The 19160-nt window shown below is 37.6% G+C and overlaps 2 protein-coding genes across 2 annotated transcripts; both read left to right on the forward strand.

The window, feature by feature from the left end:
- Positions 1-9336: 9336 nt before the first annotated feature.
- Positions 9337-10281, forward strand: LOC102244595 (olfactory receptor 52M1). The gene has a single exon (XM_005863033.1). It carries the CDS (start codon positions 9337-9339, stop codon positions 10279-10281), a length of 945 nt encoding a protein of 314 aa, XP_005863095.1.
- Positions 10282-17896: 7615 nt separating this feature from the next.
- LOC102248806 (olfactory receptor 52D1) lies at positions 17897-18841 on the forward strand. The gene has a single exon (XM_005863046.1). The coding sequence runs from the start codon at positions 17897-17899 to the stop codon at positions 18839-18841; it is 945 nt and encodes a 314-aa protein (XP_005863108.1).
- Positions 18842-19160: the final 319 nt, after the last annotated feature.

Consider the following 19160-nt stretch of genomic DNA (forward strand, 5'->3'; position numbering starts at 1 on the left):
CTGATGGGCACTTGGGCTGTTTCCAAATCTTAGCTATTGTAAACTGTGCTGCTATGAAGATAGGGGTGCATATATCTTTTCTGATTGGTGTTTCTGATTTCTTGGGATATATTCCTAGAAGTGGAATTATTGGGTCAAATGGGAGTTTCATTTTTAATTTGTTGAGGAAACTCCATACTGTTCTCCACAGTGGCTGCACCAGTCTGAATTGCCACCAGCAGTGCAAGAGGGTCCCTTTTTCTCCACATCTTCACCAGAGCACTTGTTTTGTTGATTTGCTGATGATAGCTGTTCTGACAAGTGTGAGATGGTACCTCATTGTCGTTTTGATTTGCATCTCTCAGATGATTAATGACTTTGCGCATGTTTTCATATATCTTTTGGTCTTCTGTATACTCTCTCTCCAAAAGTGTCTATTTAGGTCCTTTGCCCATCTTTTTATTTGATTGTTTATCTTCCTTTTATTAAGTTGTATGAGTTCCCTATAAATTTTGGAGATTAAACCCTTATAGGAGATAATATTGGCAAATATGTTCTCCCATGCAGTGGGCTTTCTTGTTGTTTTGTTGATGATTTCTTTTGCTGTGCAGAGCTTTTTATTTTGATGTAGTCCCATTGGTTTATTTTCTCCTTAGTTTCCATTGCCCTAGGAGCTGTATTGGTAAAGATATTGCTATGAGATATCTGATATTTTGCTACTTGTGGATTCCTCTAAGATTTTTATGATTTCCTGTCTTACATTTATGTCCTTTATTCATTTTGAGGTCTTTTTTTCGTGTGTGTGTATGGTGTAAGTTGGTGGTCTACTTTCATTTTTTTTGCATGTATCTGTCCAATTTTCCCAGCACCATTTATCAAAGAGACTGTCTTGACTCCATTGTATGCTCTTGCCTCCTTTGTCAAATATTAATTGAACATAATGGCTTGGGTCTATTTCTGTATTCTCTGTTCTGTTCCATTGGTCTATATGTCTGTTCTTGTGCCAGCAATAGGCAGTTTTGAGGACAGTGGCTTTGTAATATAGCTTGATATCTGATATTGTGATTCCTCTTAATTTATTCTTCTTTCTCAGGATTGCTGTGGCTATTCAGGGTCTTTTTTAAAGTTCCAGATGAATTTTTGGAGAGTTTTTTCTAGGTCTGTGAAATATGCTGTTGATATTTTAATGGGGAGTGCATTGAATCTATAGATTGCTTTGGGTAGTATGGATATTTTAATGATGTTGATTCTACCAATCCATGAACACAGTATATTCTTCCATTTGTTTATTTCTTCCTCTATGTCTTTTTTTCAATGTCCTATAGTTTTCTGAGTAGAGGTCTTTTACCTCCTTAGTTAAGTTTATTCCTAGGTATCTTACTTTTTTTGATGTGATGGTACGTGGGATTGTTTTTTTTTAATCTCTCTTTCTGAAAGTTCATTATTGGTGTATAAAAATGCCATAGATTTCTGGGTGGTCATTTTGTATCCTGCTACATTGCTGAATTCATTTATTAAGTCTAATTATTTTTTGATAGAGTCTTTAGGGTTTTCTATGCACTGTATCATGTCATCTGCAAATAATGACAGTTTTAGGTCTTCTTTTCCAATTTGGATGCCTTTTATTTATTCTTCTTGTCTAATTGCCATGGATAGCACTTCCAGTACTATGTCAAATAGGAGTGGTGAGAGTGGGCATTCCTATCTTGTTCCTGTTCTTAGGTGAAATGGTTTTAGATTTTGCCCATTGAGTATGATGTTGGCTGTAGGTTTGTTATATAAGGCTTTTGTTATGTTGAGGCATGATCCCTCTATTCCCACTATCTGAGGGTTTTTATCAAGAAAGGGTGTTGGATTTTGTGAAATGCTTTTTCTGCATCAATTGATATAACTATGTGATTTTTATCTCTCAGTTTGTTTACGTGATGTATCATGTTTATTGATTTGCGAATATTGAACCATCCTTGCATCCCCAGAATAAATCCCACTTGGTCATGGTGTATGATCTTTCTAATGTAATGCTGGATCCGATATATGAAATAATTTTTAGGAGAATGAGAAATTGAGAGTGTTTAAATTAAGAGTGTACATATTCAAGGCCCATTTGATATAGTGAATATAAATTCAAAGTGAAACCAAGGGCTTGATTGTAGAAGATATATTTCTCTAGCTATGTTTGGTAGCACAGGTTTATAGGCATGAAGTGGTCTGTTATATCAGTGAGTCAAAGATGGTCTCTGTATATGGGCCTCTCTGACTCAGAGACTCCCTAACAATGCTGCCAAGTGACATCACTTAGACAAGAAAGCCTCCTTCTGATGCCCGTTTTCCTGGGAGTTTCCTTGTCTTCCTCTTTTATGGATGGTGGCCCCATCTTATAACCTCTGGGCAGTCTCATGCTGTGAGGGACTTCTCCCTTCCTTCCCCAGCTCATCAATAAGCCTATAAAGCAGTGGTTCTCAACCTTCCTAATGCCGCACCCCTTTAATACAGTTCCTCATGTTGTGGTGACCCCCAACCATAAAATTATTTTTGTTGCTACTTCATAACTGTAATTTTGCTACTGTTATGAATCATAATGTAAATATCTGATATGCAGGATGTGAAAGGGTCATTTGAGCCCCAAAGGGGTTGCAACCCACAGGTTGAAAACCGCTGCAAAGACATCACTCAAATAAAGCTTTGGGCTACTGCCACTCATAATCATATATTTTTTTCTCGATCAGCCTTGAAATTTCTACAATGTCACATACTATGAGATTTATATTTGTTTCCATTTGCTTATTAAAGTGTTCTAATCTGAAAGGATAAGGGAAACTTTCTATTATCTCAAAAGTTTTAAAATGTTATAACCAAGGAAAATGTTATAACCAATAATAGATCACTATGTAAGTCCCCAATGTGCCAAGAAGACTAGAGCTGCAAAAGTTTTCTGTGTTTACATTTCAAAGAAGAAAGAAGGTCTAAGAACCTGGAGATTTCTGTGGCCCTTAAATAACTTCAGGAAACTCTGGCTATATGGCTCCTGGAAAGACTGCATTTACATACCAAAGAGCTGGAGTAAGAAGGGTCTAGTACTTCCCCTAGACCAGTGGTTGGCAAACTGCGGGGCAAACTGTGGCTCGAGAGCCACATGCGGCTCTTTGGCCCCTTGTGTGTGGCCACGAAGTTTCAATCGCACTGTACGTGGGCGCCCACATGTGGTATTTTGTGGAAGAGCCACACTCAAGGGGCCGCAGTTTGCAGACCACTGCCCTAGACAAAATACTAGGGTAAAGCAGGGAGGGAGAGGATTGATCTGCTTATTATTTACTGTGAGGTTATCTCGTATATGTTTCTGTTTCAGAGCACATATATGTATATTCAGAGTAAAATTGATAAAGATGATTATACTCAACAGGGCACTATTATAAGAAAGAAAAGAGTTTAGGACACATGTAAGTCTGACCTTGGAGATTACACTAGGTAAATCAGGAAGTGATGATCTTAGGATGAGCAATAACAATGGATTGTTGAAGTATTGGACAGAATAAGCTGGAAAGTTATGAGGCCTTAGGTGAAAAATGCATTACTTAATTTGTGCTTATGGAGGGATTCTGGTTTATTATTAATAAACTATAGGGTGTGGAATGGGAGATACTACCTGCAGTAGGAAAGAAAATAAGATCTTTGAGAAAAGGAGAATAAGGAATTAAAAAACTATATTATTGACATCATGAAGAACTGAGATAAAAACAACCTCAGGATAAAATGAACCAGCAACTAAAATTCACAACGAAGATGCAATGTTTAATCAGATTTGAAGACATATTATCAGGTATAAAATAGTGGAAACAATGGCAATTTTTTAATAAGGTTGTGTGTGTGTGTGTGTGTGTGTGTGTGTGTGTGTGTCTGCCTCTGTGAATATAAAGAGAGTAATATTTATGAATAAGTAAGCAAAATCCCTGGTGTCAGTGTGTGTGTGTGTGTGTGTGTGTGTGAGAGAGAGAGAGAGAGAGAGAGAGAGAGAGAGGGGGGGTGTAAAGGGAGATATAAAGGGAATATATATCCCTTTATATATAAAGGTAGATAACACTTATGAAGATTTTAGCAAAATTTCTGATATATCATAAGCACTTGATGAATGTTTGTCATTATGATGTTTATTACAATTAAAGTGATAATGTTTCAACTATTTTCCTGAAAGAATGTTATCCTAGAATTCTCCTAAGGTATTTTGAATGATCCTTTCCTTTCCTTTCCTCCTTCAAATTTTTGAAAAGTGGCTACTTAGTGTGAAGCATGGTATTAGACATCACAAAGGTGCATGACAGAGATTATTTCTATTTCATAAATCCAGAAGACACCATTTATGTCATAGTCTATGAATTTTATATCCCCAGGTTTATATACATTTCAACCTGTGTGACTGCATATTAAACACTAGATTGTCATCATAGTCATTTAGTAAATATTTACCAATATGAGAGAATGGAGAAATACAAAGTGTAGTAGAAATGTAGCACATAAGTGTAATTTAAAGTAAAAACAAAGTTATCCTTGAGGCAGTGACATTCCATCTGTAACCTTAAAATGACTAGGAAATGAGAAGTCTTGCATGAGAGAGATGTAAAGAGCATTAAAAGCTGAAGCAAGAACATGACACAGAATCTGAAAGGTATCAAAAAAAAAGTATAGACTGGTTGAGACTCAAGGAAACTAAAGAAAATGAGCTGTGTAGCAGAAAGTGATGCAAAAGGGTTGCAGGGACCAGGTTATAAAGATACTTACTGGTCATTTTGGATATTGCAATTATAATCCATGAAGGTTACCACTATGTATAAGAAAGAATAGAGACTTTAATTCAGACATACCTTATTTTTTAATCTTGGTGATGTAGTGGTTAAGTATATGAAATGTGGAACCAAAGATATCCAGATTCAGACCCTGGCGTCACTGTTATTAGCTGTAAAATTGTACATAAATTATTTAATCTATTAGTATCTTTATTTTCTCATCTGTTCAGTGGTATTTATTTTTCCAAAGTCAGCTGTGCAGATCAGTGAGAAACGGATGTTAAGCTTTAAGCCTAGGGCATAGAACAGGATGACCTCACAGTACATAAACATAATCCTTTTCCTTCATTCTATGGTTTTATAATATTTTGCTGATATATTAAGCAAATATATTCCATATCAAAGCACTCAGCAGACCTTTGGGAAATAATAATGTCCTTATTTATTATCTTAAGGGATAGCTAATAACAACCTGAATGTAATTTAAGTCTTGTAGTTTGGGAAAAGACCCCATATCCCAGAGGACCACTGAGTCCCCTGCCACCTACCTCCTTTAATGCATTGTGATTGGGAGCAGAGTAAAACCTAGCTCTTGTTCACTGTGCATACTTCCTAGCAACTACTCCTTATAGAAACTGGCTCTCTGGATGAATCTCAGCTTTTAATTTGGGTGAGTTGGTACATATGCAAGACAGGAAAAGAGAGGAAAGGGCTACATTCAAACATTTACATTTATAGAATTATAAGATTCTCAAAAAAGTAAATAATGTGTGCCTCTTTGTAAACCCTTAGTAAAGTTAAGAATAAGTACTGTAGCCTGGCCAGTGTGGCTCAGTGGTTGAGCAACAATCTATGAACCAGGAGGTTACGGATCAAGCACATGCCAGGCTTGATCCTCAGTGTGGGGTGTGCAGGAGGCAGCCAATTAGTGATTCTCTCTCATCATTAATGTTTCTATCTCTCTCTCCCTCTCCCTTCCTCTCTGAAATCAATAAAAATATATTTTTAAAAGAGAATAAATACTGTAGACATACAATATGGTAAGAAGGTGAAATGGGCCTTTTTTCCCCATAACTGATGTAAATGCAGTTACTTGTTGACGAGCTAAAGTATAGGGATCATTGGGTCACAGATACTCTAAATTAGAATTAAAATAACTTTAAAGCTGTTTGACTAAGAAAGGCTTTAGAGTCAGAGAAAGCTGTGATCAAAGAATGCATTTCTTTCCACTCAGCATTAAACCTGATTAAGCAACACTTGTGGGAGGAAGAAAATTTAGGACTAAGGTGAAAAAATCTCTGTTTAATAAGGCAATCAAAGGACAACCCGTACCCAACCATTATTTTTATGTAGTTTATCTTCAAACTAGTTGAGCTATACTAGATAAGAGAGATGAGAAAGTAGAGAAAGATTTTCAGACTAAATTTCGTGTGGCATAAAAATTTCTCCTGAATGGATTTTCTAAAAGAGGATTGATATCTCTTTCTAGCTCTTCCATACCCAGATCTGGATTTCTGTCCTAAAGAAAGACTAATAATTCTGAAAGTAACCAAGGTATGTTCTGATAAGTAAAACCGAGTGCTTTGTTTGTGGATTTAAATATCAGCTTATTTAAATAAATTTGTTCATTTGGGAATGCACTTATCTGAGCATTAATATGGTGTGCTTGAAGGAGCCTTTATATAGTATTAGAAAATTTAAAGAGTCCCTGTGTGCTTGGCTCTGGATATATTATTCTATAATATATGGTAACAATAAGAAAATGTCAAATGTCATATTTTAGGCAAACTAAAATATGTTTGTTTGCCTGTTTAGCCATATGTGAGTACATATACCTAGGTCTTCTCTAAAGGAATATGTTAATTTTTTTATTTTTTTAAAATTCTTTATTAGTTAAGGTATTACAAATGTGTCCTCATCCCCTCCATTAAAGCCCCATCCTCTCCCCACCCACACTCATGCTCTCATACCCCTGTTGTCCATGTCCATTGGTTTGGCTTATATGCATGCATACAAGTCCTTTAGGAATATGTTAATTTTAAAAGGTTTTGGGAGCCAACAGAGAAATATGAATAGCTTTATATTTCTCTGGAAGTGGAGATCTAGGTAATCAAGATCTTTAAGCCCACAGATAAAGCAGTAATTGACTTGAAACCTACCTCAGTCTCTATGCCTGGACTCCTATCTTACAATCATAGCAGAGCAAAGCAGAAACAAAGTTCTACCAAGGAGAAGAAACTCTTTTATTTCACTACTAGAGGCCCGATGCACGAAATTAGTGCAAGGGGCTTGGCCCTCGCAGCCATGGTGGCTGCCCTCGGCCCTTGCAGCCCCGGCTTCGTCTTGAAGGTAGGTCCGGAAGGTCATTCGGCTGTCTGGTCTAATTAGCATATTACACTTTTATTATTATAGATAGACAGAAGTGGCAAAGAGTACTCTTGTGAAACATTATCCAATGCCAGTCTTTGGGCTAGGTTATGCTAATACCTACCTATGCTACAGTTTCTAGACTGAGAATTTAACCTTATAAGAAAGACAGGAGTCATAATAATATATAATGACTCCTAAATCATTTAAATAATTATTAAATAATCATTAAACATTAAATAATTTACTATTTGATAAGGTCTATCACAATCAAATGTAAGAAAACATATAAAGATGCACAGAAAATTATCCTGCATGTTTTTGGCTAAGTTAATTCAGCAGAGTCATAGAGGAGATTCTTTTGACCTAGATACTACAAGAAAGCTGTAGTTTGCAAAGGGAAGAGATTATAAGGGAGGGAGAGAAAAATTACAATCATAAAATTATGTCAAAAGGGGCTCAATTTCACAAAGAGCATGTTGTTTCTGGAGAATAATTAAAAGTTTGGCATTATCTCATGGAGGGCATAGAAGGAGTACTTGGTGAAAAGGATGGTTTATTTTTTATACTAAATGCTAATTTGATCACATCATGCTTAAATGTTTTATTGGAGTCACATTATGTATGGAATAATGACCAGATCCCAATACTTAATTTCTTAAATTACTCTGTGAAAGATAGTGTACTAACTTGGTAACATGTATTAATTAACTTAATCTTCCCAACAACTTTTTGTTTTCTCCACTTCACAGTTGAGAAAACTGGGGGTGGGAGGGGAAATATAATAAGTATGAATAAGACAAATTAAACCTTATTATGGAAATAAATGCAATTATTTATTTATTTATTTATTTATTTATTTGGAAATAAATTCCTTTAATAGAAGAACATAAAAAGAGCCTATGATGGAAATAAATATGATCACATGCAAGGGGGGGAAAAGACAGAAGTGATAGCATTACTTATGATAATTGATAATTTTCAAGAATTATTGAACTTTATTTACTCTCAATCAAATATCATAGTAACTCAAAGTAAATGATTATAAAATGGTCATTTAGTTGCATTATTTTTTCACCTAAAAATTAACATCTATAAAGGTTCCAGATGATGTCCTTTTCATATTAGGATCACTAAGTATTACTTTCCTTCTTTAGTTCATAAAAAAAATATGAACTGAAATCACACTAATTATGTATAAATCAAAAGACATACCAAGTACATGCATCTCTGTAATGTCTAGGATCTTCAGACAGAAAATAAAAGTTAAGAACTAGGTACATTGGGAAATATACAGAAGAGGTAGTAAATTAACATTTTTAAAAAACTGAGCTTAAAATAAGTAGATATATAAGTTGGAAATGTTTCATAGAAAAGGAGGAAACTTAGTAGAGGCATGAGGCAAACCTCAGGTTTTGTGAAGACTTTTATGCAGAAGACAGGTGTGTCTATAAAAAGTATCACAGTAGGAAAGGGCTCGTGGCTCCTCAGGTTTGGTTCTGTGACAGTATTAGGACATGTAATGGACTAAGAAATGAGTATCCATACTTAAGAGTACTCACAAATCAGCTAGAAAATTATGTTTAAAACTGACTCTCAGATTCGTTTCATTTATAATATCAGACATTTCTATCAAAGGCTAATTTGGTCTTATTAAATCAAAGTGTGAATTCAAAAAGTGATATTGAATTTTATTGTACACAGATAAAACCCATGTTGGGTTTTGTTTGTTTGTTTTAATATATTTTTATTGATTTCAGAGAGGAAGGAAGAGAGAGAGAGAGATAGAAATATCAATGATGAGAAAGAATCATTGATTGAAAGCCTCCTGCATGCCCCCTTGAGGATCGAGTCCACAACCGGGGCATGTGCTCTTGACTGAAATCAAACCCAGGACCCTTGAGTCTGCAGGCCGACGCTCTATCCACTGAGCCAAATCAGCGAGGGCCATGTTGGGTTTTTTGCTTTGTTTTGTTTCTAATAAATTGTGAGATTCACGACTTGGTTTATAGTAAGCACTTTGTGTCTGGTTGCATAGTTTTTGCCTGGCTTTACTAAGTTTTTTTTCCCCCACTATAAATTACAACCTTTTACATTTTGGGGTCTTCCAGATGTATTTTTCATTTGTTGCCAGACTTGGTGTGATGATCTTGGAAGATAACTTTTGTCCTAAAAAGGTTTCCATCTACAAAAGACAGAGAGCAGCAGCACAATGGTACCAGCCAATAAATCTCAAACATCTCCAGATACCTTCTTGCTGATGGGCATCCCAGGACTAGAGCACCTGCATGTCTGGATTGGGATTCCCTTCTGCTCCATGTACATAGTGGCTGTGGTGGGGAATGTGACCATCCTGGCTGTGGTGAGGGCAGAGCGAAGCCTCCATGAGCCCATGTTCCTCTTCCTGTGCATGCTGTCGGTCACTGACCTGGTCCTCTCCACGTCTACGCTGCCCCGCATGCTCTGTCTCTTCTGGCTTGGAGCCCATGACATTGCCTTTGATGCCTGCCTGGCCCAAATGTTCTTCATCCACAGCTTTACTGCCATGGAATCAGGCTTCTTTTTGGCCATGGCCATTGACCGTTATGTGGCCATTTGTCATCCACTGCGCCATAGCACCATTCTCACCCACGTTCACATCACTATAATGGGAGCTTCTGTTGTACTCCGAGGAGTGGTCTTCTTTTCTCCACATCCCATCTTGCTCAAACAGCTGCCCTACTGCAGGACTCGAAGAATTGCCCACACCTACTGTGAGTTCATGGCTGTGGTGAAGCTGGCGTGTGTGGACACAGGAGCCACCAAACGTTACAGCCTCAGTGTGGCCTCTGTCATTGGTTCTTGTGATGGCTTTTTTATTGTCATCTCTTATGTTCTAATCCTCCGTGCAGTCTTTCGTCTTCCATCACGGGAAGCAAGTCTTAAAGCTCTAGGCACATGTGGCTCTCATGTCTGTGTCATCCTTGTTTTCTACTCCACAGCTGTCTTCACCTTCCTCACTCACCGCTTTGGCCACAATGTGGCCCCCCGGATTCACATCTTTATTGCCAATATGTACCTTCTGGTCCCACCTTTTCTTAATCCCATTGTGTATGGTGTTAGGACCAAGAAAATTCGAGACTATGTCCTTAGTTTTCTAAGGATAAAGTTTGCCTGATTATGCTGAAATTATTTGCAGAGACAGTATCAGAACGTGAAGGGAAGAGTACAAATAATTTATTTCGTCTCATAATAAACATGACATTTTCTTCTGCTGAAATAAGACTTTTTATCAGATTGCAATGGGGAAGGGTCTTCCAGGTGTATTTTTCATTTGTTGCCAGACTTGGTGTGATGATCTTGGAAGATAACTTTTGTCCTAAAAAGGTTTCCATCTACAAAAGACAGAGAGCAGCAATACAATGGTACCAGCCAATAAATCTCAAACATCTCCAAATACCTTCTTGCTGATGGGCAAGAAGTTTCCCAATTCTAATGAAACTAGTAGGCACATTTCATTTTGTGTACATCTGAATTTTAGGGAGCTTACTTCGAACTTGATAAATTGGAAAGGGATTCCTTTCTGCTCCCTGCTGCTACTGACCTTCTGTTATATGAGTGGGGAGTAATAGTGTATTGTCCAATAGGTAGTGATTTAAAAAAGCAAAGAAACTCATGAGAACCTCAAAAGATTCCACAGGAACTATCGCCAAATGAAAAATCAATGATCACTCAATATTCTATAGAAGAATCAATATAATAAGATTCATGTCTTCTGAGTACAAGAAATACTTGCCTATTATTTTCACAAGAATAGAAATGTATAAAAGTTCCACATTTGCAATAATCGTGTTCACAGATTACTGTAATAAAATAAGGCTTTATGAATTACCTTTCTGCTGTTTCTCCTGTCATACGTATGCATGCTTTGCACGCTCTGTTCTGTTTGTAAAGACTCCCACCTTCATCCAAAAAATAAGTTTCTTTATATCTTCATGGTTTTACTTAGAATGCTTCCCTTTGTCCAGGCACCTTCTTATCTACAAAAAACTTAGTTATACTTCAAGGTACATCACCTGTTTAAATTCCCCCATGTTAGTAGAAATTTTATTTCCTCAAGTAAAACTAACTAAAAACTGTCCCTACCATTATTGTGAAAAATGTCACTATATATTGTAGTTAACCTGGTATGTCTTTTTCCAATTAAATTCTTATTATAGTTAGAGGTTAAGTGCACTGGTTCTAGAGTCAGAGTACCTGGATTCATCCTTTATCTCTGCCACTTACTCTCTGTATATCCAGTCACTTTCTGGGCCTTGTTGTCATAATTAATAAAATGGGGATCATAAGATTTCCTTCCTTATAGGAACTTTAAGGATTAAATGAGTGAAAGCATATAGGAAAGGCACTTATACTAGTGCCACATAGTAGACTTTAATAATCACTACCTAACTGGATTACCATAACAAGTGTAATTTTATATGTTTATTATATGCCACACTTTGTCAGACATGTATGTGCAATGTACACATACAAGCCTATATTATCACCATAATCATCAGAGTTTTAGTTGGATTTCATAGATGAGAAATTTGGACTCAGGGAGTTTAAATAATTTGCTCAATGTCACATGTTGATTAAATGGTGCTGCCTGGATTTAAATAAACACAAAAGTACTCAATCCCATACTTATGATAAAGACTATCCTCTATTTACTTTTTATCACTAATACCTCTCAGTATCTATGAACACATGAATTCAATGAATGCTTCTGAAGGAAGGAATGATTCTATAAGATGTTTGAATTTATGTATCCTGTATGTTAGAACTCCTAACCATGTGATAGTTATAATTAAGATACTAGCTGAATTAAAAACACAAGGACAAGACTAATGATGACCTTTTTGTAAGATAATGGAGAAAAATGACAATGACAGGAGGAGTAGGGACAGATCTCTCTCAGGCTAAAGAGAAGAGAATCATTATGGAAATGTAAACTTTGGGAATATTGCCATTATGTTGGATATTTCCTGAAGATGAACTGCCAAGATAGACCTTTTGGCTGTATTTTCTTTTTATTTGGAGTACCATGAATTATGGAATTTAATTATAATACACTAGTGGCCCAGTGCACGAAAATCGTGCATGGGGTAGGGGGTGTTCCTCAGCCCGGCCTGCACCCTCTCCAATCTGGGACCCCTTGGGGGATGTCTAACTGCCGGTTTAGCCCCGATCCCTGTGGGATCGGGCCTAAACTGGCAGTCGGACATCCTCTCACAATCCGGAACCACTGGCTCCTAACCACTCACCTGCCTGCCTGCCTGATTGCCCCTAACCACTCTGCCTGCCAGCCTGCTCACCCCAACTGCCACTCCCCACCAGCCTTCTCACCCCCAACTGTGCCTCCTTGCCAGCCTGCTCGCCCCCAACTGCCCCCCCTGCCAGCCTGCTTGGGCCCAACTGCCCTCCCTGATGTCCTGATCACCCCCAACTGCCCCCCCCCCTGCCTGCCTGCCCACCCTGCCAGGGCTCTGTGATCAATGCTGCGCAGAGGGAGGCCCTGCCCACCAGGCCTGGGCTCACTATTGATCCCCACCCACACAGAGGCCCTGCCCACCCTGCTGGGGCTCTGGGATCAATGGCAAAGCAGAGGCAGACGTTTCCCACCCGGCCTGCGTGCACTCTGCCATTAATCCCCAGAAGGTCGCCAGAAGATCTCCTGGTCTAATTAGCATATTACCCTTTTATTAGTATAGATTCCTTGACAATTATCAGAATTGTTTATATGTTACATTTGGAAAATAATATGAACTAAGGAGTTAATACTTACAAGCTATCTACCAATGGCTCTCAAATTTGAATGTTTAACAATAATAGTCACAAAACTAAATCTTCAAAAGCCCTGAATTAAATTCTAGTCAAATAAAAGAGATATGCAACTTATTCATATATTCATACAATAAAAATCAATTTATGGAGTGGCTAAAATGTGCCAGATTGTGCTAGGTTCTGAGGAGAAGTGGGCAAAAGAGAATTTCATGTCTCGGGGAGTTTATATCCTCATGGAAATGATATTGAGTGATGTTCAAATGCGTAAATGTACTGGATATTTAGTGCTGTCAAGTTATAATTCTATAAGAGCACATAACATAGGGCTTTTATCTAGTCTAGGAGAATTAAGGAAAGCTCCCTCAAAAATGGCATTTACTTAAATGCTGATTGGGAGTTAACTAGCTAAAGAAAGAAAGAGAGGTCCTGAACAGGGTGGTAATATTACAGGGAGAGAGATCAGGATGTGTGAACATGTGTGGAGCTTAAGATAGGAAGGGGTATCATGCATTCAAAGAACTGAAGGAAGTCCATTTCATGGGCTGGAATAGAGGGTGAAATGAAGAGTTGCTAAGTAAGGCTTGGATAGTAGTGATCAGGGGTGTGTAGGGTGTGCTAAGGAGTCTCAAATTTATACTGAAAACTAAACAATGTCAATGTAAGTTCTATGCACAGGAGTGACATAATCAGGTTTGCATTTTCAAAAGATCCTTGTGGGCTTCTTGTCCAAGATGGAGGCATACGAAGACCCTGAATGCACCTCGTCCCAGGAACACAATGAATTTACACCTACAGACAGAGCAGCTCTGGCTGAAGAAGACCTGAGATCTGAATGGACAGCTTCTGCAAAACAAATGAGAGAGAGAGAGAGAGAGAGAGAGAGAGAGAGAGAGAGAGAGAAACACGAGAACACTAACAGGTCTCCAGTCCCAGGGATTTACCTCTGGCAATTCCTACACTTCCAACCCCCTCCAGCTTCAGCTCCAGATCTGTGTGACTTGCCCTGGTACAACCTGAAACTCAGTCTCCCTTAAACTTGGTATTGTGCAATATTTTTTTTCTAAATCTTCTCTATTGCTCCTACTTTAATCTCAACTCTCTGGCTTTAATTTAGTCTATTAAAATTTACTTAGTGCAGCCTTAACTGGTTTGGGTCAGTGGATAGAGCGTCGGCCTGTGGACTAAAGAGTCCCAGGTTTAATTCCGGTCAAGAGCATGTACCTTGGTTGCGGGCACATCCCCAGTAGGGGGTGTGCAGGAAGCAGCTGATCGATGTTTCTCTCTCATCCATGTTTCTAACTCTCTATCCCTCTCCTTTCCTTTCTGTAAAAAATCAATAAAATATATTTTAAAAAATAATAATAAATAAAATTAACTTAGTACATACATTTTCCCCCCAGCTTTTTTGGATTCTAATTACATATAGGAAATTAAGACTTAATTTCACTTTAAGTTTTGCTTATGGAGCTGCCAAGGTCACAGAAAATTAAAACGTTTTAAACTATTGGTTTTGAAGCAAGCAATTTGTATATAATTATAACTGCACAATTTGTGTATAACTGTAAACATTTCTGCCTTCTTTTATCCAAAGTTTCTTTAACTTCATATTAAATTATTCCTCAGCCCTTACTCTTCTCCTAGAATACCTAAGCCATACACGTCACCTCTCACAACACACACACACACACACACACACACACACACACACACAAATTAGTTCTACAATGCTCCCAAACAACTGCTTTCTTAAATTTTAAATTTATCGGGGTAACATTGGTTAATAACATTATATAAGTTTCAGATGTATAACTTCATAGTACAACATCTGTATACTCCATTGTGTGCTCACAACCCAAAGTTTACTCTCCTTCTGTCCCTTTAACTACATGTGCTATCCTCCATAACTGGCTCTAGGCTTTGTTCCCCAGAATATTCAAGCCAAGTAAAACACTTTGCCTAACAGAGAGGCCCCTAGAGACCCTGGAGGGAGGAGAGGAGGCAGTGACAAACCAGCATAAATCTGCCTCCAGCTCAGACACTTCATCTTATTCTGGACATCAACAGATCTTGTCAGAACTTCATGTGGACAGTTACTTTGCTGGTCCCAGTCCCACTGTGGTCAGACTCACAACCATCCACAGGTACTATTCTAGGAAAAGAGAGAAGAGGGAGGGAAAAGAGTCGAAAATTCTGGGATGCAAATTCATGTAGGAAAAGGAGATTCCTACATACCAATCACCAACCCTTTCAAGTCCATGGTTGGGTTCTGCAATTTTTAGAATACCCAGTGGCATTCTTTAGGAAAGAATAAGTATATTTCTATTTTTTACACCTAAATTGATGGTCTCTTTACTTGAAATTAATGTTGATATTGTTGTTGCTGGCAATTATTTTAGCTCAGGCAAAAATTTACCATGTTGCTTAAAGTGCAAATAATATCCTATTGCCACCACCATATGGGGAATTTTATCTACTGTATTCCTGATTGATGATCATTTAATTTCTACCTGATAATGAGCTTCTGGTCCCACAGGGTATCTTTTCTGTTTGAGTTTTTGATAGGGCTATTTCCCCTATTGAACTAAAATGCATATTTTAAAATTTTTTAGCATATTTTATTTGGTTAGGTATCTCTCTCTGGTAATACTAAATTCTTTTTTTCACTCAAGAATATAATGAATCTAAAAATATTTGAGGATAACATTACCAGGGCCATCAAATATTTCTTCTTATGTTGTCAATTCAAGACTATTAATTTATCCTAGTTACAGTTCTTTCTAAGAAACAAAACAAAAACAAAAACAAAAGAACAGTATGCCCTGGCCAGTGTGGCTCAGTTGGTTGGAGCATCATTCTCTGCACTGAAGGGTCACAGGTTCAATTCCCAATCAGGGCACATACCCAGATTGTGGGAGGCAACCAATCGATGTTTTCCTTTCTCTCTCTCTCCCTCTCCCATCCTCTCTCCCTAAAAAAAATGGAAAAAATATATCCTCGGGTAAGGATTAAAACAAACAAAACAACAAACAAACAACAAACAAAAAAGAACATTATTTTTTGCATCTTTCACTTAAACTTTGTACTTCATACTAAAAGAAGAAAATATTCAAAAAATTATGTCAAGAATATTGTATGTTTTATATAATGTTGGAATTCAATGATGGATTTAATCCTCATTACAATTTTTAAGGTAAGCTTCATCCCACTTTTGATATGAAAAAATGAGGTTCAAAGGCTTAAACAATTTGTTCAAATTACATATGAATGTGTTCAAAATAAGTGGCAGGGCTGAGATTGTATCTCAAACATGTGTAATCTCAAAGATCTTGCTATTATCGCTATACCAAGTTAAATTCCAGGAGACCAACCTATCATTCAGCTATGCTGTGCCTTTTACCAAATGCGGTTGATATATGACATACTTAGATCTGAACATATCAATTATATGATGTATATATGTGGGATTTTAGCAGATATGCCACTCTATTTTGGTGTTTAAATATGTTACATTTGGAAAATAGCTGTACTCCATCTTCAGGACATCCTCTCACAATCCGGAACCACTGGCTCCTAACCACTCACCTGCCTGCCTGCCTGATTGCCCCTAACCACTCTGCCTGCCAGCCTGCTCACCCCAACTGCCACTCCCCACCAGCCTTCTCAGATTAATTACCAAAAAAAGATAAATAATTTAAGTTCATCAACAATTAAAAAAATGACACAATATTAATATTACTATACTTTTATTTTTAAAGCAACTTTGCTTTGTATTGTTTCATCCTAATTTCAGTTTAAGTTTTGTATATGGTTACAGGAAATGAAAATGTTTTAAACTTGATTTTGAAGCAAGCTAAAGCAATTTGTATATAATTATAGTTGCAAACAGCTCTGCAACATTTTTTTAAATAAACTTTTAAGAGTTTATTTTAAACTTTTATTGAAAAATTTCTTTGATGTGATTCTTTTAAATATATAGTTGAACTATATCTAACAAAATCTGGAATCTAAACTTTAAGAGTAAAATTTAATTGCAATCATATTAATAACAAAAAAGCTGTATTTCTATTCCTTTAATTTATTTACTATATACTTTTTTGTTTTTTTACTTTTAATCTGTTAAATATACTATTTAATCTATAACATCAAATAATTTGTAAATATGAATTTCTATTCAAAATAATTATGTAGGTCAAAATGTTAAGCAAATACAGTAGTCTTATTTCTATGGAAATATGTATTACAATTAATCACTGATCTATTCTCCCCATACAAAACCACATGAGTTCACATATATATGCAACCCCATTAAACTTTACTTTTACCCACTCCCTTACCACGCTTTAATGCTAAAATATTGGAACTTTAATACTAAATTATTATCTATTGAGGCTTTTTTTGGATTCCACCTTTGTCATCCAAAATATTTGTTATTTCTCCAGAATTGTGTCAGGTGTAAGAAAAGCAGGTATCTGAGGTTCTTTGTAAAAATCAACAAATACTCCAGAGAATCCTAAAGCACCACGGCCAATCTCAAGAGCTGAGGACCCTGGGATGATAAAAATCAACTTTCTCATCTTGAGTGAAAGCCATGATTTCTAGCTTTTACCTATAATGTTGAAAATGTTGGGTCTCTTGCCAGGCCCTGCTATCTGAGAAAAAAATTCTATAGGATTTCACACAGTGAATATTAAGTGGGATCAGAGCCACAATCTAAGCTATGGAGTTGATATGTCTTTATTGAGAATTAATCCCTGAGACTATTTCTTCCTCTTACAGCCTAGGATTATCTCCTTTCTCACTACAAGTTGCAGAAGCATTTATTTGATCATTAGTTGACATAATATAATTATGACTGCCACCATAAAGTACTACCCAGTATTTTAAATGGAAATATACACTGATTTCAAAATGTCCCTTGTTTCTTTCTCCTCAGGAATCAGCCCTTGGAGGAGCTCAGGGTAGGGATGTCCTCTTGCAACAGCTCCATTCCTCAGCCCTTGACATTTGTCCTGGCTGGAATTCCTGGCCTGGAATCTTCCCATGGCTGGTTCTCTGTGCCTTTCTTCTTGGTCTTTGTCATTACAGTCATTGGCAATGCCACCATCTTATGCATCATCCGAGTGGAGAAGAGTCTTCATGAGCCCATGTTTCTCCTCCTGGCCATGCTATCAGTTGTTGACCTCTCCCTGGTCAGTGTCACTGTGCCCCGCATGCTGGCTATCTTCTGGATGAATGCCAAAGAAATCAGCTTCAATGCTTGCCTCACCCAGATGTTTTTCATCCCTTCCTTTTATGTCATGGAGTCTGGGATCCTCCTGGCCATGGCTTTTGACAGATTTGTGGCTATCTGGCACCCTCTGAGATACACAACTATCCTTGCTAACAACATGCTTGTGAAGATGGCACTGGCTGTCCTGGCAAGGGCAGTGGCAGTGCTGACCCCAGCACCCATCCTAGCAAAAAGACTGGAACGCTTCCAAACCCACGTCATTGCTTACTCCTACTGTGCCTACATGGCTGTGGTGCAGATAGCCTGTGGAGACATCTCTGACCACATTGTCTATGGCCTCATGGTTATCGTAGCATCTGTGGGATTTGATCTGTGTTTTATCAGTCTGTCATATGGGCTGATCCTTCATGCTGTCTTTCGAATACCCTCTTGGGAGGCACGGGGCAAAGCTCTCAGCACATGTGGCTCTCACTTTTGTGTCATTGCTCTCTTTTATTCTCCTGTTGTCTTTTCTGTTCTGGCCCAGATTTTAGGCTATCATATGGTTCCCCATCTACAGATTATCATTGACAATCTCTATTTCCTGGTGCCTCCCATGATCAACCCTTTGATATATGGAGCCCGGACCAAGCAAATGCGGGAGTGGGTGCTTCGGATCCTGCACTGTCGTGGAGACTGAGGTTGATACCTGAGGTAGGCAGGGACCTGGGATATGGAGCTGGAAATCATGTTAGGTTGGAGGTAGAGATAAATCATGCCAGATTGGGAGCTTCATGGGAAAAGTAATAACTAAGGCAAGAGGAGGACTTAGTATGGGAATATAACTGAGACATGTTCTTTTCATCAGAATATTGTTCTTGGAAAACCCTCATGATCAGAAACCTCCTCAAATGCTGATGCAAGTAATAACATAGGAAAACACGTTGTTTTTAGTTTTATTGTCTATCTGATCGCATTACATTACATAAATTGGAAGCACATTATTTCAAATGAGGTAA

The sequence above is a fragment of the Myotis brandtii genome, unplaced genomic scaffold (assembly GCF_000412655.1).
Source record: "Myotis brandtii unplaced genomic scaffold, ASM41265v1 scaffold1704, whole genome shotgun sequence".
NCBI lineage: Eukaryota > Metazoa > Chordata > Mammalia > Chiroptera > Vespertilionidae > Myotis > Myotis brandtii.